The 24,526-nt window shown below is 41.0% G+C and overlaps 1 protein-coding gene across 1 annotated transcript in view; it reads right to left on the reverse strand.

Annotated features, from left to right (window-relative positions):
- The window catches only part of OTOG (otogelin), a 1,045,291-nt gene that overhangs the window by 402,014 nt on the left and 618,751 nt on the right, over window positions 1–24,526 (reverse strand). Inside the window, exons 30-31 of the mRNA XM_085647044.1 lie at window positions 10,932–11,088; window positions 1,391–1,417 (exon numbers count right to left, since the gene is read on the reverse strand). Of these exons, the coding sequence (XP_085503170.1) occupies window positions 1,391–1,417; window positions 10,932–11,088 (184 nt within the window). The remainder of the gene's footprint in view (window positions 1–1,390; window positions 1,418–10,931; window positions 11,089–24,526) is intronic.

Consider the following 24,526-nt stretch of genomic DNA (forward strand, 5'->3'; position numbering starts at 1 on the left):
TGGGCCTTCAGGCAGTAAGATGGAGTGGGGGGGGGAGCTGGGCATAGCCCCACTTATAACTGAACAGGCTGTGTTGTGCCTTCACAAAGGGCTTGCCACCTGCACATTGTCTCTGCAGGAAGCTTGGAGCCAGGGCAGGAGGCAGGAAATTCCAGTACTTTAAAGAGAAACCTCCAGAAACTTCTCCCAACTTCATAGCAGGTACCAGGTATACAAATAGGGCCCTCAGACCCACACTTCAGTTCAATTTCTGGGCTTACGGAAGGACTCTCAGAGGATTGCCTGCTGCTATGGCTTGCTGTGTACCAGGAAGGACTGTTTTGCTCCCTGGAACTTGCCTTAAACTCTCATAGGCCAGTCCTGCTGCTTGAGCCCTGCTTCTTCACCTGAACCCAGGACTACCAGAGTGACTCCAAAGGCCAGTTTGCTGGCCTTCTGTTCCAAACCACTAGACTATAACAGACTCTCACCATCTTGAACCCACACCTGGACCCAGCCTGTGTGAGTCCTGAACCCCACCATGTGGTACTCCTTCACATCCTGGGCCCTTGGTTGTGATACTAAAGGTACCCAGATAGCCAAAATCCAAAACATAGGACTTGGACATTTAGAGCGTATGGTGGGTGGTCTTGCAGCAGGGGAGCAGTAGCTAAGTTCTTGTGGGCTCCTCCCCAAGCTTTAATTGACCTATGCAAACATTTCACAATGAGATTACACCTCAGTCCAACCAACAGTGCAACTCAGCCTCAACCATGCACTACACTCTGCCAGGAACCATGCCATCTCTGAGAAAAATGTTGGCATGAAAAAATGACAACCACAATAACACTTAATCATTTTCAGGTTGCAATGATTTTGAGTTGGATGTCAACGATTCTGGCTTTCTGAAACCTCCCTAATTAATTTAGAGCAACTTCAAGGTTGGATTCTGATGGTCTAGCTTGTTTAAATTGAGGACTTTATAGTGGCAGCTTCTCATTCTACTCTATGAAGTGTGTGAGTGTGTTCTCTCAGTTTAAATAAATCAGCATTCCCAGGATTCCAGGACTGTAATATACATGAGACCTTCTCCATGTTGTTTCCTTTACAAACAATCTCAATATTCTTGCACACATTTAATCAATATAAGTCAGCGTCCACATAGTTTTTCAAACAGAGATGCTGCATGTTTGTGCAGACGTTCTGAATTCTGATAAGAATGGATATAGTTATGTATCAAAAAGTAGCACCTTTGGGAGGGGTTGTGGAATTTCTAAGGAAGTGTGAGGTAAAAGGTGAATGGTATACAGGGTAACACATGAGATACAACTAACAGTCACATCTCTCCACTAGAAGTTGTGAGATGGTGTCGGCACATCAACAGAAAATAAACAATTGTCAAATGACTCACCTTTATTAAAGTATTCACAGTCATAGGCTGAAAGTGAAAAATATACATATATTAGTATGATGATGCCACCAACACTGTATCACAGCTAGAAAAACAGAAAACAATGTACTTATTTTAGCAACTATAAAACTAAATCAAGCTGCATCATTTCAGCAAAGCCCCTCTCACGAATGGACATTTATGGCATTGGACGCTTTGCATTGAACTGTATACTCTATTGCCGTTTATATTTTATTCACATACTGTTGGAACGTTTTTCTTCTACGTCACCACTGCATCTGGTGTTTACTTAAGATGTGCACTGAACACTTGATTTTGTATTGAATGGCTCTACGAAATATTATACAAATATTGCCGATCAGATATTTACATGGCTTATCTAGTCCATCGTTTAATATGTTGCTTGGTATAACTAACAGGTATCTCTAAGTTGTGAACAGTATTTAAGAATTAAACCTCATTGGAACATTGTTGCCATGATGTATGTATGACCTGGGTTGACATGGGGTATACAGGTTGTTAGACCTGGCATCATTGGCGTGGGTCTCCCTTCCTCTTTTCGCATCCTATCTTTTATGTTGGCTGGATTTAGATGCTCTGGAAGCTGTGCCACTGCTAAGCAGTGCCACAGTACGAATGCACCCTGTGTAAAGATGACTGTATGAATTGGGATAACCATAATTGGCTCGTTTGGTTTACCTGTCAGTCCCTAGTATAAGTGCACTGTGTGTGCCCAGGGCTGGTAGACCAAATACTGCTGGTGGGCCTGCAGCGCTGATTTGCGCTACTCACTGAAGCAGCTTTTAAAGTATGTTTCAGACCTGCCATTGCAGAGTCTACAGGCAGTTCAGAACTCCCTTTGTAACTGTGAGGTGCACCCACTTCCAAGTCCCTGCACCTTCCCTTCGCACCATGCAAGACACCCCTATGGCAGGGTGAGTTGTCTGTGACAGGAAGAACATGTCTAGGTCTGTTTAGCATGTTCTAATAGTGAATTACCTTCCATTTAACTGTTTATATTGTGAGGCTATCCGTTCTCATAGGCCAGAATGGGCAGGCTGAGTATTACATTCCATAATCCTACCTGCCCCCAGGAACCTGATAGGAAATTCGAATTTCATATGTTTAAGCTCAGGACATTGAGATACATCTTTTAGTAAGGATCATTTGCATATCTCTTGTTCGAAAATGCCTCTTCTAGAAACGAGGTATTTTCTTGCCTAAGCTTTCATGTAGGCTTTGCTAGTATGTGTATTGGCCGTCTGGTTTTGGAGCAGCAGGGCCAGCTGGGTCAGACCTGGCTGGAGAGAGAGATCGGAATTCAGAGCATGGGGAGGGATGACTCTTTGATCTCAGCAGGGCAGTGCCTGCCAAGGTGAATGATTGCTCCACCTCCCACTGGACGTCTGACAGCAGACCCACTGATTCTCAAAGGGCAGGATGTCGCCTCGTAAACCAAGTGCTGCCCGACCCTACCAAACTGATTCTGGCTGGATTCAGTGATTTGGTCTTTAGAGAGCAAAGACTTTTTAGGTATAAAACTCTGCGCTGAAACTTCTTTCAAGTGTGTTCCTTCTGGATGTCAAGACGAAACTCTGTCTGAGTGAACAGAGGAAAGGACTTTGAAACTTTGACCAAGCTTGCTGAAGAAACTACCCGAGGGCCTGAATTGAGAGCGCCTCCTGCTGAAGTCTCAGGGACATTAGACTTCACCTTGTCAGCCGTTTAAATTCCTGTGCGAGCGATTCTATTTGCAGGTGAGGCCTCCGTCGAGTAATCCGGAGCCTCTAGTTCTACTGTGAGGAACGCGGACTGGTAACCCTTGTTAACTCTGTGTGGGCTGCCGCAGCTAAGAGAGAGCTACCGCCGCTTAGAGCCCACCTTAATTTGAACCTTCGGAACCTTTGCTGAATATGTGTGGGCCGCCGCAGTTAAGAGAGAGCTGTAGCCGCTGAGTGCCTGCCGTTGTGCCTGCCTGGTCGAGATCATCCTTTGTCCTGTGGGCCGCCTCAGTTAAGAGAGAGCTGTAGCCGCTGAGTGCCCGCCGTTGTGCCAGCCTGGTCGAGATCATGATTTGTCCTGTTGGCCGCCGCAGCTATGAGAGAGCTGCTGCCGCTGAGTGCCCGCATCTTTGCCAACTTTGCATCATCGTGATTTGTCCTTGGGGCCGCCGCAGCTAAGAGAGAGCTGCTGCCACTGATTGCCCGCACCTTTGCCAAATTTGCATCATCGTGATTTGTCCCTTGGGCCTCCACAGCTAGGAGAGAGCTGCTGCCACTGAGTGCCCACACCTTTGCCAACTTTGCATCATCGTGAGTCATCCTGTGGGCCGCCGCAGGTAAGAGAGAGCTGCTGCCGCTGTGAGCCCACCACGGAGCTGCACAACGAGTGTCATCGCCACCACCAGCCTGGGCCACCGCAGCTGCATGCTGCTCCCGCTTAGAGCCTGCCTGTCCCCGAGTGCCCAAAACATTGTGAGTGCACGCTACAGACCACTGCAGCCAAGAGTTGTGGTTGCTGGGAGTCCACCTGTCGCCGTCTCCGCTTCTTCGAGAAGCTGCGTGCTGTGTCCCCTTCCAACGGCAGGTATCTGGTGCGCAAAGGGTTGCGTAGACCCAGGCCTCGAACTCAGTCAGTGCCACGTTCTGGCGAATACGTTATTGCATTTTTAAGTCCATACTGATTTACGTGCATTGTGGCTTGTTAAAATGCTTTGAGAGTCTTGTGTTAAACCTTCGATAAAGATACTATTTTTCTATACCTACTTGAGTTGTGTCCTTTTGTGGTGTTGTTACTGCCTTATTGTGCATAGTCATAAATGCTTCACACACTGCCTCTGAGATAGGCCTAACTGCTCGTGCTACGTTACCACAGGGTTGAGCAGGGGTTATCAAAGGGGGTAGCCCACTTGTCCTGACTTAGGAAGAAGGGTCCCTATTTGGACATTGGCGCCAGCCATTACGAACTAGAGACCCCCATTTCTAACACGGGTCAGCTCATGTAGCTATTTACTAGACAAGAAAGGGAGGCAGAACACAAATGAAAAAAACACCACATGTAGCCATCTTGAGAAAGCATCCCTTCTCTTCCTACCCCTAAACTCAAAAAGAGACTTTTAAAAGATGGTACTTGCATTAATGTGACACTGGGGATCATACTGGCCTGCTCACCATATTTCTCAAGAAATCAGAAGAACAATGATGGCAATGTGTGCCTACTGAGCCACTGGTGGCAATTGCATAAAAGCAAGATCTGTAACATGGCACGAAGTGATTGGAAAAACAAACGTGTTGAGTAATTTGAGGCACTTGTCTTGGAATTAAAGGAATGCCTCTAGCCCCTCAACCTCCATGATAATGAAAAAAGTGTTATGTAAGGTGAGTGCCAATGTGGCATACATGTCTTTTCACTGCATAAGTCGAAAAAGACAAATGAGTCCATCTTGAGGTTGGTTAAAGCAGGGCATTCATCAAAAAATGGCAGATGCACCTCTGGCCAAATTTGTGGTTTCCATTGCCCATTTATAGGTTGATATAGACGCCTTTCTGCCAGCAGGGCCTCAGCTGCCTTCAACAAGCTGAAACCCTTAAACTGATGGGCTGTTCACTATTAGTCACAGACACAGTTGCTCCCTCTTAATTGGGATGGGGTGAATGGCACTTTATTTCCATGTGCAGAAACGACAAGGCATTATGGCCTCGTGCAGTGAAATCAATCACTAGCCCTGACAAGGAGGTACACAATTCCCTGGGGATCAGGGCCATCACTTTTCATTTTTAAAAAACAAACACTTTGCTTTGGGAGCTTGTTATAGAAAAAAACAAATTTTTAGTTGAGCCAATAAACATAGCCCTACTCTGAAAACTGTGTTGCCTACATTGCTTTTCTGTTACCACCAGATTAATTAAAAGTAGTGATAGCTCTATCAGGCAGACGGGGTTCTCAAAATATGGTGGGTGGTCTTGCAGCAGGGGAGCAGAAGCTAAGTTCTGTTGGGCTTCTCCCCAAGGTTTACTTGATCTATGCAAACATTTCACAATGAGATTACACCTCAGTCCAATCAACAGTGCAACTCAGCCTCAACAATGCACTACACTCTGCCAGGAACCATGCCATCTCTGAGAAAAATGTTGGCATAAAAAAATGGCAACCACAATAACACATTTTTGTAATGATTTCGAGTTGGATGTCAATGATTCTGGCTTTCTGAAACATCCCTAATTAATTTAGAGCAACTCCAAGGCTGGATTCAGATGGTCTATCTTGTTTAAATTGAAGACGTTATAGTGGCAGCTTCTCATTCTACTCTATGGAGTGTGTTCTGTCCAACTAGCACACGATACAGTAATCCAGATGGCTGATGAGTACATGTCTTTTGAGTTCCAAGTTCTGTTTTGTGTTCAAGTCAATAATTACATTACTCTGGGCAAGTTATCCAGTCTCGTTGCCCGATGTGGAATATAAACGCTAACAGTGTGTGATCTAAATGTGTGAAAAATAATTAGCACAGGCCTAACACCCCATCAAATCCTACTTTCTGTAATCTGCTGTCAAGTGGCTCTTGAGAAATCCAGATTGGAAGATCCCAGGCAGTTAGTTGGGACTGGGCCCTAGTTTTAATAACTGAGGATTTCCAGCTTTTGTGTCCTTGGATTCCCATATTGCCTGCCCCAAAACTGGTAACCAAGTACCCATTCTTTAGCCCTTCATTATCGGGTTAGTGAGAAAAAGCAGTATAAAGTTTGCCCAGGAGAAGTGCTTTCAGACTAGAGACTCATAGAGACTCAGAATTCAGGAACGTAAAAGACAAACAACGTTTGATTCCACACTGTACAGTTCCCGCTTTTTCTAATAAAAAAAAACAAAAAACTTTATCACACTGAAAACTAACTAGTATGCAAAAAATCATAAATATGTACCGACCGGAACGTCAAAATACCTCTAGGGTAATTTTCTAAAGGATACCACAATGTATAAGAGCGCTTAGAAAGGAAAGGTCACACAGCTCAGTAAGGCCCCTAAGTGTACCAAGCTTCCGCACTGCTGTAAAACATCAAGCCCTAACTCATAGAAACACAATACTGAGAATGTGCCTAACACAAAATGACAAGTACATTTATAAAAAGGCAGGCTAACTGTCTTTATCAGGATCTCACCATAATATTCAAATGCAAAACTCAAGCAATTTCCTTAATATTTTTCAAATGATATTAGGAAATTACTCAATGTAACTTCCATTTGGACATATCAATAACACATTTAAATGTTGAATATTTCAGTATTGGTCTTATGTCTACATTTACACTGTTGCCCTGTAATCTCTGTAACCCTTGTTACAAAAGTTAATGCAACTCTAACTTTTAATCAAAATCCTTAAATATAGGAGTACTTTCTTCCGGAAATACTTCTCCAGGGGATAGTCTTCCTTGTGATCCAGGAGACTTAGGGGTCGATTACAATGTCGTTCGGAAAGGCTACGAACTGCATTTGATCAGTTCAAATCCGATTCGGAAGCTTTGTTTCCGAACGACTCGGAAACATTTCCGAGCGACCGATTAGGATGTCCAGAAAACATTCTGACTGTCCGACTCGGTTCCGAATGGCATTTGGAATAATCGAGTCGGTCGGAGCCGTATCTCAGCAGCCTACGGACCGCGTTTAAGAACGAGCGATTAGGATGTCCGATTCAGACAGCCTTTCCTAATTGTTTGTTCAGACACAGATCGACTGTGGGACTCTGACTTTTGGGGCCTGTAGCAGGCCTTCCTTTACCCGTGGCCTTCCGAATCGGGCCGGGGGGTACCCATGTGTCCCCCCTTTCCATGCATGCACAGTGTGGCAGGCACTATGGGGTGCCCTCCACAGGGTGCACTATTTTCCCCAACCACCCCTTGGTTCAATGGGTGCCTGTGTAGTTGGTCGGAACACAGGCTCCCATTGAAGTTAATGGGAGTTGAGCCTAACAGTGTTCGAACACATCGTAATCGGTCAGTCGGACTCCCCAAACCTGAGTCGGTCGGAAAGCATTCCAAAACCAATTCGGTCGGACTGCTTTCCAGACGACATTAAAAACGGCCCCTTAGGGTGAAAACATCAAAAGTAGCTAAATGCTAATATGGATGAATTAATTTTTGGTGCCTCTGCTCCATTTTGACGCACCACAAACATATGCCAGAGATTGCCAGCAACAATCAAATTGTTGAGCAGTAGTAACCCATGGCTCTCAAGACAGATTATACCAAATGATCTGTTATAGAATTTTTTACTTTAAAAAAATGCTTTTTAAATTTGTATTGATTGTATTGGACAGGCAGTGAGCGTGATTTCATTTTATCATATTGTAATGGCTATTTAGGAATCCAAAATATCAAGTTTATTGGATAGTTATGTGCAAAATTGTATGTGTTTTTATGTGGACCTCTTCGAAGTTCTGTATCATAATCAGCAATAAGCATGACACTTGACTGTACCACCTGCCTGCACTCCCAAGTTCAACCAATTTCCTCCCACTTGCAGGGCCATTGTGTGTTTTGTAGTAGTCTGGTATACCCCTTTACAGATCATCTCCAGGCAGATCTGGCACACATAAGTCCCAGAGACCCTCTCCTCAAAGGGCCCAAGCAAGTACAACGTTTATCTCTCCCAGAAGGAGTGAGGTATCCACTTTCACACAAAGTGCAAATTCAGTGAAGAACTACAGACTTACACTTATGTAAAAAAAGAAAGAGTAACTTTATTTTTGAATGCCCAATAACCAATTTATTTAAATCCCCACCTGTGACAGGCTACCCATGTGCAGATACCAGCCTCAGTCACACAAGAGTGTTCCTCATTCAGCCTACACGCGTGTGCACACATGTTAAAGTGTAGTGCAGGAACTCCATCCTACTGGACAGCAACAAGACTTATTTTAAAACAATGTGGTCTAAAATAAAAAAAATCTTGGGGAGGGGTAAATTAGATCAGACCCCACATCCTTACACTTTTCTAACACTACACAATTTTGTCTGCAAAGCTACATGTTCAAGATGTTTTGGCCATAAGAAAATGGTCTCCATTTAACAGTATGCTACTTCTTGCAGTGTGGGCTCCTTTATATTTAATCAGCAGAGTAAAATAAGTTCAAAACTAAAATTCACAGATCTTGCACTTTAGTGTGTCCAATGAATGCTCTTTAAAGGTTTTGGGTTGAATGTTTAGACCCTGCAAGTAATTAGTACATTGTTTACAGCAGCATACTGTGTGTAAATAAATCATATTATGAGTACTAATTAATGGAGGTTGCATATGTTTAGCTTGAATTTACACAAAGTTTGTGTATTTCATTTTCCAAACTGCACAATATGTTGAATGATGTTTTGAAGAGGCTAAACTGTTTGCTTAGGAGTGCCACATGAACTATATGAACTATATTTATTTTAATTACCGGTCTTAATAGCACACCAGCAAGGCCATTTAGGCAAGTTACAAGTATCAAACATAAAGAATGCCGAAGAAGGGAATAACAGTAATCATCAATGAGTGGAATGAGGCATGGGGATGCTTGAAGAAAAGAGAAGTGAGGATAATGGTTGGTTTACAAGATAGATCTGGGTTGGAAGATCTTATCAGTCTAGGAAAAGATAATATAGGGGCTTTTTCAGCTGCTTCCTGAAGATGAAGGGGCATAGCTGGGTAGTGAGATTGATTTTGTGGTTGCAACTACAGAGAACCTCAAACAATAGGGTGTTCTGGCTACATAGATTTCTTAAACCTCTGAAAGTAGGCAGTAACAAATAGTTGTAGGGAGGCCTGCAAACAGTTAACCAGTGAAGCTCTCAAAGAACAAGAGAAACGTGTTTGAAGAAAGGTAACTAGTAAGGCTGCAGAATGGAGAATGGCTTTCAATATAGCTAGCTGGGTTTGAGGGGTGTCAGCATGAATACAGTTGACAACGACAAGCCTGAAGATAAACAGAGCATAGACTGTAGCTATCAAGTATTTCTTTTTTGGGAATGAACTATCTCACTGTTTGAGTGAGTGGAGGAAGAAATTGGAAACTTTAGCCGCATTGTTGATATGTGGTAGAAAACATAGAGGGGCTATCCAAGGTGAAGGCAAGATATTGCACTGTTGTTAAAAGTGTGGGCAAAAATATAACGAGTCACAGATGAGGAAGGAAGTTGTTATCCAAGTTACATCAAATTGAAGGTGAAAGGGGAGTAATTTGGTCCTATTTGGGTTAAAAAGAAAGATGTTTTAAGTTTTCAGGCATCCAGTTTTGTAGAGTGATTAGACACTGCTGTAAAAGAGCAATGTTTTGATTTGTGCGCCATCAGCATACTGGTAAAAGGACACACCCTGCTGAACAAATATCCAGTTTAGGAGTTCAATGTCATGACTGAAAAACTTAGACAAGACCATTGTATCCCCAGGGACACTGCAGTGCGTATCTGTATCCTCAAATGTGTAGTTTTCCATTTTCAAAAATTGACATTAGTTGGAGAGAAATGACAAGAACCAGCTAAAGACCAGGTCTTTCATGCCTCTGTGGTTCTCCAGAGAGTAGCTTAGCCTTGTGTGGTGAAGCATATTTGAGGCCTCTTATACGTCTACCACATTTGATAGAGGAGAAAGTGAGAGTCCTCCCATCGAGTATATGATGAACTTTATCCATTAACTTCAGAGTTGCAGGCTCCATGCAGTGATGTGGATGGAAGTAGAATTAAAAGCTATATAGTAAGTGTATGTAGACATTCTACTAGTTGGCAGCGCGTCATTCAATTATTTTTTCTAGCTAAGTAAATGTAGACAGTGGACAATAGTTTGATAGGAGAACTGGTTTGTGGAATTGTTTTCTGAACATATATGAACCATGTTCACCTGCACTAAGTTCAGATTTATGAACTGTGTTCACCTATATGAACTTGGTCAACTATGTATTATCCATGTGAAATAGGTAGAGTGCAATTATGTGCTCAAAGCAATTTCATGTTCAACCAGTTTGGAAAAATAAGAATACATTAAAATGATTAATGAGGGATATATTATGTCCATACTATAATGTGCAGAAGTAGTTATATTGACATTATCACACTAATACTAGACACCACTGGACAGTAGTACTTTAACATAGTGAACAAGTATGTCTAGGGCCGCTACTTATTGGAAGGGGCAGCAACACTGGGGCTCATGTTACGTGTTCATCAATTCTAACTTATTTCTAATTCTTGCACTATCATTTTTTTGGAGGTTTACATATATTAACAGCTATAAAGATATATGATAAAAGTATTGTGCGTTTAGTGAAGCCATTCCCATATGTTCAACAGGATGGCAAGAGGGAAGGATTAAATGGTTGAATAGAGCAAAATGGGAAGGATGGATGAAACACTGCATGGGGGTAGCCATTTATTTCTATGAGAAATTGGCATCTAATCTTCAATTAGATCTGTGATCAAGAACAACCGTTAGCCGCAAAGCTCATAACCACTGATCTCTCCATTATCACTGACTATTGGCTAGTCTATGGGTTAGTATGTACAGTTTCAAAAATACTTACGGCACACACGAGGAGACCTCCAGTCAATTGGAATTCCATGTTGACAACACTGATGTGCGTATGCTGACACACTGGTGCAGAAACACTCACAATCACCACCACGATTACATCCACAGGTGTCAGTCAGGCAATTTGAATAAAACCAGGTGACATCAACCTATAATCACAGGAACATTATTGTTGCAGGAAAAGACAAATGTTATCTTACTTCAAAGCATACAGTATTCTTTTCTGATTTGACTTCATTTAGTACGTGCTTTTATGATTTGATATTTTTCATATTTAAACAATGTATTTTATTTTGCCTTTTAATATTGCGCTTAAACAAAGTAACGTTACACCTCTGCATCATGTGCACAGTTGAGCAAATTGCTATAATTTTTCAAGTGAGTAATACAAAGAGGTCAAAACTTCGTCCTTGAAATGTGTACATAGCACATGAAATACTGATGATATTGTGTTTTCATCTTTATTCTTAAAAAGTATGCATGAAGGCTTTCTAATAACCCTGGATGAAGGGGATCCCCTGGCTCTGATTCTACTCGACCTCTCCACCTACTAAATCCTAATAGGTCCTCTTCAACCATACTTAATAGATATTGGTTCTGCAAAATCTTTTAAACAGCCTCTTGTGGCACAAACTAGGAGGATATTGTACCAGAAAACAGTTAATGTTGGTAGGGTATTGTCTAATAAATAGTGTGCCCTAGATATTGTTTACATACGTATTGCCCTTTTGGAGTTAATGATACAAAATCCACACACTACGAGACGATATGTTTTTGTACAGCATCTAGAACACAATAATTATACCAGACAATATTTAAGGCAATTATATTTTAATGTACTTCCAGGAGTCCTCCTTCTAAACATCCTGGTCCAAATATACTAAAATAAAATAGCTCAACTCAAAAAATTTCAGATCTTTCCAGATTATACTCGGAACCTTAGGCAATATGGAAATAAAGTGGGGAACTCGAGCAATATCGAAATACTAATTAAATGGCATTTGTTACTGGTAACAGAAGAAGCTTCTTCTGCCTCAACAACGACAAAATGGAGACCAGGGGGGAAAAACGTACTGTGTCTCTATCTATCTATCTATCTATCTATATATATATATATATATATTGCGGGCGCGCGAGTTATAGTTATCTGAACTAACTATAACGGGGGAATTTCATTGGTTTTTTACAAGTGAAATATCCACCTAAACATAACATGTGTGAAACCTATGGTTTTTTAAGTGAATTTGCAAGGTTTTTTAAATGCTAATTCCTAACTATAACGTGTATGAAACCTATGGTTTTTTCAGTAAATATTTATATATATATATATATATATATATATATATATATATATATATTACCTACTGGCGGTCGCCAGTAGGTAGTTATAGTTAGGACCCTGTTTCCATAGGAAAACCGCAACATTCTATTTGGAATAACTTTGGCGCCGGTCGACGAATCCTCGCGAAATTTTCAAAATAGGTGGGGCCCTACGCTCCGCTCCTACCCTGAAAGTCTCGGGGGGATTCGTCAAGCGGGGGCTGAGATAAAAGGGGGGTCCCAAAACGCGTTTTTCCCATGCATTTTTCCATAGGACCTTTAGACACAGCTACAGCCCGAACGGCTGAACAGAGTTACTTGAAATTTGGCAGAGAGGTAGTCCTCAGGTCAAGGAAGTGCCTTTTGTAGGTCTGGTGTAACTCTGTTCAGTAGTTTCTGAGAAAATAGCCTTTAAATCAATATATATATCTGAGCCAACTTACGGTGCGCTTACAGTGCGCTTACCGTACGCGTACGGTGACGTGCGCGAGCGCGATTCTGATTGGCTGTTAGATCTTAGTAAACATTCGAATCGGTCAACACCAGGAAGCGGCGGCCGCCATTTCGTGTGTTTCACACAGAAAAAAAAAGGGTGATAAGTTGAAAAGGGGGCAAGGAAGAGAGTTACAGACCCCCTAACATTTGAAAGGGGGTCAAAGAAGGACAGAAAAGTGCAACAAAAACATTTATTAATTTTAAAAAAAATCGCGGGGTACGCGTACAGTAAGCTTACCGTACGCGTACGGTAGAAAAAAAAATAAAAAATGAAATGAAATGCAGATTTAAGTGTTTAGATATTAGGGGGCTCTAAAAAGAGCCGTTGTGTTTATGAAGTGATTTTTTAGTGGTACCTACAAGTAAGTACCGATGCAGAGTCTAAGGTTCAAGAGGAAGACTCTGTTCCCTTCATCAGTGAAGTGTACACCATCTCCTCTATAAATGTCTTGCATGTCGTAACGCAAGTTGTTGTGGTAAATGGAACCCATACCATAGTCACGGAGGAAAGCAGAAACAGATTTGTTGACGTGCTTTCTTGCTTTGTCAATCTGTGGACAAAAATGATTGGACCAGTTCCATTTTTGCGTTTGGCATATGTTAGAAAACACAAAGGCAGTTTTAGGGAAAAGTGAAAACAGTTGTGCAAAGGTCTCCTTCATAAGCATTTCCAGACCTACCCCAGTCAAAGTGCCTGGGTCATTGCCACCACAGTGCACTATTATGAGGTCAGGGTGTTGGATTTGCATGAAGGATTTCACCAATGGCATCAATTGGTGCCACTTTAACCCTCTCTGACCAATCCATTTAATGTCTACATTTGGCAAATCAAGGTCTCTCACCATACCTGTTTTCTCTGCATACTTTTCACTCCAGAAGACATAGCTGTGCCCTACAATCCACACTGTGAACATCTTTCAAGGAGATCTGGATGCACTCAGGAGGTGTTTTTCAGTAGAATGGGAAAATGAAATGAAAGACAGTTTGGAAATGGAGGCATACATATTTTTTTTAAATAAAATGAACTCATTGGCTGTTTCATACCATTCTACACTAAAAACTAGGCTGTGTGTGTCAATTTATAGAAGCATGTTTTGTATTGGTACAGAAAAATGTGTTACCAAAGAACATTAGTATGGATTTGCTGTTAGGTTAGAAAAGTCAAGCACTCTTGCTCATTGAAAATGAAACATTGTGTGGTGAACTTCTGACCTGACTGTAGACAGCAGTGTTCCATGAGCTGTTGCTATGGTAGCAGGCAGAAGTCAAGTTGGGGGAAGGGTACTAGGCTGAAGTCAAGTTGGGGGAAGGGTACAGTTGGAAAAGTGTTGGTTTTCATCCAATAGAAATGTGTGATTACATTTGAAAAAAAGGGGGAAGCACTGAGATTTGAACCTAACATGTATATGTGTGGAAAAAGAGAGGGAAACTTTGCCATTATCTGGTTCTGCTGAGAGGAGAGAGGTGTACAGAACAGAGATCCTGGCTCTGATAATCTGCTGTTTGAGTGCCACATTTCTTTCACAACTAACTGATTTTAAAGGTGAGTTAAGAGTTTGAGAGGGGATGTATATGGTAAATTAAGAAATGAATAATAGCATTGGAATTCCTTTTGTTGAAGTTGTGTTTATCATTTTGTGTTTTGGGAGAAATTTAAATGTGAGGAACATGTAAAATAATATGGACTATGTTTTCACCATAAATTAAGGTGTACTGGTATAAATAAGGAATACTTTTAGGGTTTGAGGTTCCAGTCAGTAATGCAAATACATTCAGCATCACTAAGGCTGGTTGCCCTTGCTGGAGTGTAGTCAGTCACCCAGGTTACACATGTTGCTGGTCTCAGAAAGCTGTTTGGTATTGCTCTGGTGATTTTACATTTGCATTAGATGGAAAGGGGGAGCTATTTTTTTGTGCAGAAGCAGACTCTTAGCACACAGCCAGCTGCTTACCCTGTGGAATCATGCACAGTATTCACAACCGAGTGGGGTTTGAGGTTGCAGTCAGTAATGCAAATACATTCAGCATCACTAAGGCTGGTTGCCCTTGCTGGAGTGTAGTCAGTCACCCAGGTTACACATGTTGGTGGTCTCAAAAAGCTGTTTGGACATGTGCTTTTTTAAGAATCTGAAAAGTGGATTCAAAATGTGTCAGACTGTAAAAGTACGTATCACTTGCCAAAAAAAAGAGTAGTAAGTGTGCTTTCAAATTGTCAAAGAAATTTCGTTTTCTGACTAATATGAAAACATGACTCTGTGTGCAAAGAGGAATTACAGGCAGAGATTTATTGCGTATTGCTCTGGTAATTTTACAGTTGCATTAGTAGGAAAGGGGGAACTATTTTTTTTATGCAGAAGCAGACTCTTAGCACACAGCCAGCTGCTTATCCTGTGGAATCATGCACAGTATTCACAACCGAGTGGGGTTTGAGGTTGCAGTTAGTAATGCAAATACATTCAGCATCACTAAGGCTGGTTGCCCTTGCTGGAGTGTAGTCAGTCACCCAGGTTACACATGTTGGTGGTCTCAAAAAGCTGTTTGGACATGTGCTTTTTTAAGAATCTGAAAAGTGGATTCAAAATGTGTCAGACTGTAAAAGTACGTATCACTTGCCAAAAAAAAGAGTAGTAAGTGTGCTTTCAAATTGTCAAAGAAATTTCGTTTTCTGACTAATATGAAAACATGACTCTGTGTGCAAAGAGGAATTACGGGCAGAGATTTATTGCGTATTGCTCTGGTAATTTTACAGTTGCATTAGTAGGAAAGGGGGAACTATTTTTTTTATGCAGAAGCAGACTCTTAGCACACAGCCAGCTGCTTATCCTGTGGAATCATGCACAGTATTCACAACCGAGTGGGGTTTGAGGTTGCAGTTAGTAATGCAAATACATTCAGCATCACTAAGGCTGGTTGCCCTTGCTGGAGTGTAGTCAGTCACCCAGGTTACACATGTTGGTGGTCTCAAAAAGCTGTTTGGACATGTGCTTTTTTAAGAATCTGAAAAGTGGATTCAAAATGTGTCAGACTTTAAAAGTACTTATCACTTGCCAAAAAAAAGAGTAGTAAGTGTGCTTTCAAATTGGCAAAGAAATTTCGTTTTCTGACTAATATGAAAACATGACTCTGTGTGCAAAGAGGAATTACAGGCAGAGATTTATTGCGTATTGCTCTGGTAATTTTACAGTTGCATTAGTAGGAAAGGGGAAACTATTTTTTATATGCAGAAGCAGACTCTTAGCACACAGCCAGCTGCTTACCCTGTGGAATCATGCACAGTATTCACAACCGAGTGGGGTTTGAGGTTGCAGTCAGTAATGCAAATACATTCAGCATCACTAAGGATGGTTGCCCTTGCTGGAGTGTAGTCAGTCACCCAGGTTACACATATTGGTGGTCTCAAAAAGCTGTTTGGACATGTGCTTTTTTAAGAATCTGAAAAGTGGATTCAAAATGTGTCAGACTTTAAAAGTACTTATCACTTGCCAAAAAAAAGAGTAGCAAGTGTGCTTTCAAATTGGCAAAGAAATTTCGTTTTCTGACTAATATGAAAACATGACTCTGTGTGCAAAGAGGTATTACAGGCAGAGATTTATTGCGTATTGCTCTGGTAATTTTACAGTTGCATTAGTAGGAAAGGGGGAACTATTTTTTTGTGCAGAAGCAGACTCTTAGCACACAGCCAGCTGCTTACCCTGTGGAATCATGCACAGTATTCACAACCGAGTGGGGTTTGAGGTTGCAGTCAGTAATGCAAATACATTCAGCATCACTAAGGCTGGTTGCCCTTGCTGGAGTGTAGTCAGTCACCCAGGTTACACATGTTGGTGGTCTCAAAAAGCTGTTTGGACATGTGCTTTTTTAAGAATCTGAAAAGTGGATTCAAAATGTGTCAGACTGTAAAAGTACTTATCACTTGCCAAAAAAAAGAGTAGTAAGTGTGCTTTCAAATTGGCAAAGAAATTTCGTTTTCTGACTAATATGAAAACATGACTCTGTGTGCAAAGAGGAATTACAGGCAGAGATTTATTGTGTATTGCTCTGGTAATTTTACAGTTGCATTAGTAGGAAAGGGGGAACTATTTTTTTTATGCAGAAGCAGACTCTTAGCACACAGCCAGCTGCTTATCCTGTGGAATCATGCACAGTATTCACAACCGAGTGGGGTTTGAGGTTGCAGTTAGTAATGCAAATACATTCAGCATCACTAAGGCTGGTTGCCCTTGCTTGAGTGTAGTCAGTCACCCAGGTTACACATGTTGGTGGTCTCAAAAAGCTGTTTGGACATGTGCTTTTTTAAGAATCTGAAAAGTGGATTCAAAATGTTAATACTTTTTTCGTTTTTTTCAGATTGAGAAAGAAAATTTTCGCAAACTTGAACCATTTTTATAGCAATTTAAATAAAATTTTAATTAATAAATAATTTTTTGAGTGGGTATGGTAAGTCAGAAATTTCATGGTCCCTTTTTTCCACTTCTCCACAATCACATTTTCAGTTTTTCATTGTAATCTCTCAAGGACCTTGTAATGTGATAATTGATTTTTAGTGTTTTTAAAAAAAAATTTAAAAAAATTACGCGTACCGTACGCGTACGGTAACAAAAAAAATCAAAAAAAAGTTTAAAAAAAATATTTAAAAATTTGAAAGGTAAGGTTGGCTCTTAAAAGAGCCGTTGTGTTCGTACAGGGACAGAGGAAAGAAAGAATGGGAATATTAGTCGGTAGGACAAATGTGCTGGTCTATTTTATTGTTAACTAGGGCAACACTGGTCTCCCTATGACAAATTAGACCATGACAAGTGGCGCACCGCATTGTAACCCTCGCAAACCGATGGTTAGTTTCCAGAGGACCAGAAAAAGGAGATGCTCCCCCCACAGATGAAGGGCTCAGCTGACCTGCCGAAGATGGACTCGGCCCTGCAGATGATGGACCAGGCTGAGCTACTGTGGATGTGCTTGGTTGACTTACTGAAGGGTTTCCTCCAGTATGTCGAGCATATGTCCTACCGTGTACATCATGAAGGTGTCTCAACATAGTGTGATTCCCGAAGGAATACTTCTTGTTAGGATTCCCTCTTGAAAGTACACGGTCACAAAGCTTACAAGTCACTAAAGGTGCATTTACCTTTTTCTTGCCCTCTGGAAAAGAAAAATACTCCCATATGAAAGAGCTCTTTTGTTTCCTCCTTCTCTGCCTCAAGGTAGTGCTGCTAGCCTCACTCTCTGAAGAGGTCTGCTGTTCTGCCATCGTATCACAAAGACAACTCAGCTCCTTCTCCTAAGGGATCACAAGCAGAAATGAGGGGAATGGGTGTGGTGTAGGAGAGTTCTAGAACTGAAAGTAGTAAAAACCAATCAAAAGTGTTGTTTCTTGATCACATGACCCAACGTGCGCGTACGTTACGCTTACGGTGCGCTTACGGAGCGCTTACGGTAAAAGTACGCATGCGCGTAAAAAAGACACGCGCACGCGCGCATGCGCAAACCAGGCACGCCCCTTCACTTCCGCGTAACATGCGCGTGCAGCGTACGCGTTACGCGCCGCGTGCGCGTGACGCGCGTCTACGCAAATTGCGTAACTGTACGCAAACAGCGTAGAAATCTAACGTACCAAAAGCAAGACGTGCGCGTACGGTAAGCGCACGTTAAAAAAATACTAAAAAAAAAAAAAAGAAAAGGGAAAAAAAGATTCACTATGTTATACTACTAAATATTATCTTTTTAGTTTAAAAAAAAGGTAAAAATAAAAAATATAATGTAGAATTTTTAAAATTTAACCATAGTCTTTATAGAGGATATAAATTTAAAATAAAAATATGTAAAAAACATTGCAAAAAAAAAAAAAAAAAAAAAAGGAAAATATAAGAATTAGCATTTAAAAAACCTTGCAAATTCACTGAAAAAACCATAGGTTTCACACACGTTATAGTTAGGAATTAGCATTTAAAAACCTTGCAAATTCACTGAAAAAACCATAGGTTTCACACACGTTATAGTTAGGATTTAGCATTTAAAAAACCTTGCAAATTCAATGAAAAAACCATAGGTTTCACACACGTTATAGTTAGCGGACATTTTAATCATAAAAAACCATTGAAATTCCCCCGTTATAGTTAGTTAAGCTAACTAAAACTCGCGCACCCGCAATCCACTGCTGATGACGTAACATATTACATCACTCATGACATGGTCAGTGACATCACTCATGACATCACTGATGACATCTCAAATGACATCACTGATGACATCATCCTTGTGACAGAGTGGTAGACCTCCTCTCACCCTAATATAACCTTTGATACACACATTCAAAAATAGAGACTACAATTTTCAAAACAATGGACATACCAATACCAGTTACAATAACCTATTCAGTAATTCAAAGATCCACATACACATCCACTCATTCACCAACAGTCCTGTACAGTCACTCATACATGTACTCACTCATCATATGTACTCATACACCTATACATCCTGTTACACATTGCCACTCATCCATAGAGTTACTCACACACATAGTCACTCATGCTAATAAACAATCAAACATCCATTTACTTGCATATTCAGTTATACACACACCTCAACACGTACTTCTACAGAAACTTAAACATACTTACTCTTTTAAATAATCACTAATAAAAACACATACTTATTCATACAGGAACTATTTCAATCTCTCCCTCTCACATATACTCACTTATATAAAACAATAGTCAAATATACTTCTTTAAAACATATTAAGTAACTCATAAAGACACTATTGAGACAGTCATTCACTCACTAACACACCCATACACACACTCATCAAACCATACAGTCATGCACACATGCTGTCTTCAAAACATACAACCAGACAGACAATCATTCTTGCACCTATGCACTACGTTAAACCCCCCACTGAACCATGCAGACACTCAGACTGATACTCAAAAAACAACCTAAAATCCAATATAAACACCCATATAGCTACTCACCAACCCATGCAGACACTTATACACAAAGTGAGAGACTGATACAGAAAATTACATATTTAAACATTACTCATTAAGCCATGTATTCACTAAGATACACTTAATCAGTCAGTTACACAATCAAATTTTCAAAAAAAAATCATCCTTTTAGACACTTATATACCCATTTATTTTTCCATCGACCTTGAGATATACATATATAAAACATATTTAATTTTCATTTAAACACACATTCACAGGATGATGTCATCAGTGATGTCATTTGAGATGTCATCAGTGATGTCATGAGTGATGTCACTGACCATGTCATGAGTGATGTAATATGTTACGTCATCAGCAGTGGATTGCGGGTGCGCGAGTTATAGTTAGCTTAACTAACTATAACGGGGGAATTTCAATGGTTTTTTATGATTAAAATGTCCGCTAACTATAACGTGTGTGAAACCTATGGTTTTTTCACTGAATATATATATATATGCAGTTTTGATGCCTGAGTTGCCGTTGTGTCCCAACGCACAGGTACGGACATCTTAAAATTCTGCAGAGATGAAAGAAAAGCCGCTTCAAACAGCCGGGGTAGCTTCTCAGTATAGTTTATTTAGCCATAGTAAAAACCAGACAAGTGTCCGCCCTGGACGCGTTTCGATCGACAAAGCGATCTTGATCACCTGACGCGCCTGTGACGGGTTGCCTTATTTAAATTACTTACAACCAATGACAATCTTTCAGCAATTAAGCTCTCATGGATGTTTAAAGGGATATCAACATTCATAGTAACACATGACTTGTACAAATCATTGCGGATTTGAAAATGGTTACAAAGTAACACATAAAATGTATCACAGTTCAATGCCACGCAATTGATAGTAAGTGTCCTTAAATAGAGATACAAAGTATATATAGATAATTCTTTAGCAATACACTTATGTTACAGTCTTAATATTAGCAGTGAATAATGATTCTTAACAGCGAACATGTAAGCACTGTTCCCCTACTTAATTCAGTTACTCAAGGGTTTTAAAAAAATATGCATTTTTGTATTTGTGAAGTTCATCATATCACCCCAAAATATTTACAATATTAGGAGTATTATATTATGAGGCAAGTGCCTAATGGATCTTCACTGCAGATGTAACATGGCTAAGTTGCATTTATGTAATGTAGGACATGTGCCCAGTGTTGTCTTAAATTAGAAATCGGAGCCAATGCATCAATGAACTCTCTTGCCCATTTCTACTGTGGGACTATAAAATAACACCCACTATTATTTACTATGTATTTCTCTAAGTATTCTCATATGCCAATTTGTGTCGATCTTATGATTGATGAGCATTGTAAAAAGGTTGTTCAAGGTTGATTATTTTCGTTAAAATTAGCTTTGGGTGGTGCTGCTGAGAACTCTGTTTGTGAATTACATGCACTAAATGTATGGCAGTTTGACATGTGGATATAAGCTTTGAGCATAAAAGTTAACCTTACATATGCTATGGCTGTATTGGGCAGTGTTACTACTAGCCATGATGGCACCGACTCCACATCTCAAGTTAAACAGCTTCAGACCGAGAAAATAGGGGGGCGTACATCCCCCTGGTGTATCATCTAATACTTGACAGATTTCCACACATTTGTACTGTCCATATTGAAAACGGATCTACGGAAACACGTGAAGATTTTTTTCCCATGTTTATATCATTGAATTTAGAAGATCACAATTTTCATGTTGTTTAAAGAAAATGGTGTAAATCTTCACTGGTGTTCAATCCATGTGGAATGCATGTATCTAACATGAGAATGAACGAGGACTCTAACTGCCGCAGTCTTTTCTCCCTGTTGCCACCCTGGAAATAAGGGGGAACCGCCCTGATCACGGAATATGTAAGGTCTTGTAGCCTATTGTTATGAACTGCTTTGAAGTGCCGTGCTACGGGATAATTTTCATCCGAGTTGACAATAGCACGCAGATGTTGGAGAATTCGGTTGAATACCGGAAGCTTGGTACTGCCAATATATTTTAATTTGCATGTGCACTGCAATTGATATACGGCATAGTCAGTTCTACAAGTGTAGTGTTCCTTTATGTGGATAGGAGAGTCACTAAAGGCTGTACAATATTCCGATAAATTAAGACCGAATTTGCACGCCCGACATGACGAGCACTTAAAGAAACCCGGTCTTACCAACCCATTGGTTTTAGGAATAATCTCAGGACAAGTCTTGACAAGTGCATCCCTCATGGAGGGTGCCCTCCTGAAAGTTATGTCAGGGAGTTTTGGCAGCAAGAATCTCAAAGTTAAATCCGTCAGCAGGATCCCAGGGGTACCACCATCCAAAGAAATACGCAACACCAGGAAACAGATTCCAAAGGCAAAGTTGAGAGTTAAATGATGATTTATTCAAGCATCAAGTGTCCAAATGACGCGTTTCGGTAGCCAGACATGCGGCCTTGATCACATAGCCCATATATATATTTATATTCATAGAAAAAACCAAAGGTTTCAGGCACGTTATAGTTAGAAATTAGCATTTAAAAAACCTTAGAAATTCACTGAAAATACCATAGGTTTTAGAGAAAGTTATAGTTAGCAGGACATTTCACTCGTACAAAACCAGTGAAATTTCCCCGTTATAGTTAGTTCAGCTAACTATAACTCGCGCCCCCTCAATGCACTGCTATTGACGTCACATATTACATCACTCATGACATGGTCAGTGACATCACTGATGACATCTCAAATGGTTTTGAGAATGGCAGCCTGTAATTTAGAGTGGGTGTATCAAACATTATATTAGGGTGGGAGAAGATGCATCAATTTATCACATGGATGATGTCATCAGTGATGTCATCAGTGATGTCATTTGAGATGTCGTCAGTGATCAGTAACTATAACGTGCCTAAAACCTTTGGTTTTTTTCAGTGAATTTCAAAGGTTTTTTAAATGCTAATTTGTAACTATGCCTACAGAGGTTGGACATCTGAAGAAAGAAGAAAACACGCACAGAAAGAATCAAAAGAAATGCTGAAAGAGGCAACAGAAGTCCACAAAGATGAAGAAAATGGCAGGAAGAAGCAAGACGTGCAGAAAGAACCAACAGAGAAGCAGAAAGAGGCCTTGTTGCAAAATCATCCTGTGCCCACAACTTTTTCAGACGGGTACTGGTGGTAACTGACTCTGACTAACCAGGCCTAGAGCCAGTGCTATTCTAAAAGACACTTAGAATACAGTGAAAACACCTACATACACTAGGGAACACTATGCGTTGGGGTACCCCTGTGATTAGCATGACCCCCTCTGTAAGGCCCTAGTACATAATAGGGCAGGGGGATTAAAACTATCTCTCAAAATGCGCCATGAGGAGCGATTGCATAGTGGTAAAGGGAGGGGGAGCCTGAGGTGACATGTGTGCAAACATGCCCTGTGGCGCGTTTTAAGTTGTGGGATAAAGTCCCCTTGAATCCTGAGGGTCCCTGGGGTCCAACTAGCCCACCAGGTACCTCCAGTAAGTGCCACAGAGCTGCGTTGCAGAGAGGTGTAAAAAGGAGCGTGGTCTGGACCACCTCTCTGCAACGCAGCGCGGTGTTGCTGCAACCAATGTAAATGGCCGCAGCCCATGCCACCGACTTGCAGCACCACCAGCAGGTCCTTGCACAGTGAGCCATGTACCATGCAGTGCATGGCACATGGTGCAGGAAGGTGAGTGGGTGCACTACATGTGCCCCTATGGCCCCTTCTCAGTGGCCTTCGATGCCAGAGGACCCTGTTTGTGGTCCCCCATATCACTTTCAACCAACCTTTTCATGGCAATGTTCCTACCATGAAAAGGCTGTCGGAAAGGAACATCCAAATCCAATGGTAGTGCCTGGCTCAGCATCACTGTCATTCAGGGCCGCAACTCTGACTGCCGCCCCATCCGGATCTGAGATCCTGGCTTAGGCAGTGGTATGGAACCTGACCGCTGTGGTCTGATCACCAGCACCATAGTGCAGCAGTCAGACCAAAGGGCTGTCGCTTGTCGTTGGCAGTCTGACCATCAATGTAATGAGCCCCTTAGTCACATAAACATTGCCTTTGATAAACTTGGTAGAAAAACCAATGTCTGCCCAAAAATATCCCACCAAATCTATTCTGTTCCCCTTAAAGGCTGTGGTAATCACATTGGGGGTAACAAGCACCTGGTCACGCCACATCTCGCACGTAGTAATATCAATAATGGTGATCCTTACTCCAGAGTGCACAAAAAGGAAATGGTGCCACTATTAATAGTAAATTCATCCAAAGGATCACTATAACATTTGGAACTGACATTATCCTCTGCACTGATATCAACCGCAAGTACTAATTCTTCAACCTTGTTTTCCAAACATTTTAAATCCTACATAGTATCATGACCCTGCACAGCACGAACACCTGTGTCTTTTGAAGATTGGCTTTTGAAAATTCCTTAGACGTTAACCCCCTCTATTCACTTTACCAAAGTGACCCACCTTGTTACATTTCCAACATTCCTGAAAAATAGCATGGCAATTCTTAAAACTGGAAACATGAAATGCAGAACTACATCTAAAGCATAAATGCTTGGTATTACCCACCCCTTTGGGTACCAGTGTACCCGCTGTTTGATGTTGATACTGATGATCAAAATTTTGTACCATGTTGGAGCCTTGCTTGACCACAGCTACCTGCTGAGTTCCACTATCAAAAAATTTGGAATCCTCCCTAGAGGACTCTATGCTCTTAGCAATATCAACAGGTTCATCTGACGTGGGATTCTTACATGCCAATAGACGTTGCTGAATTTTCTT

This window comes from Triturus cristatus, chromosome 3_2 (assembly GCF_964204655.1).
Source record: "Triturus cristatus chromosome 3_2, aTriCri1.1, whole genome shotgun sequence".
In the NCBI taxonomy this organism is placed as follows: domain Eukaryota; kingdom Metazoa; phylum Chordata; class Amphibia; order Caudata; family Salamandridae; genus Triturus; species Triturus cristatus.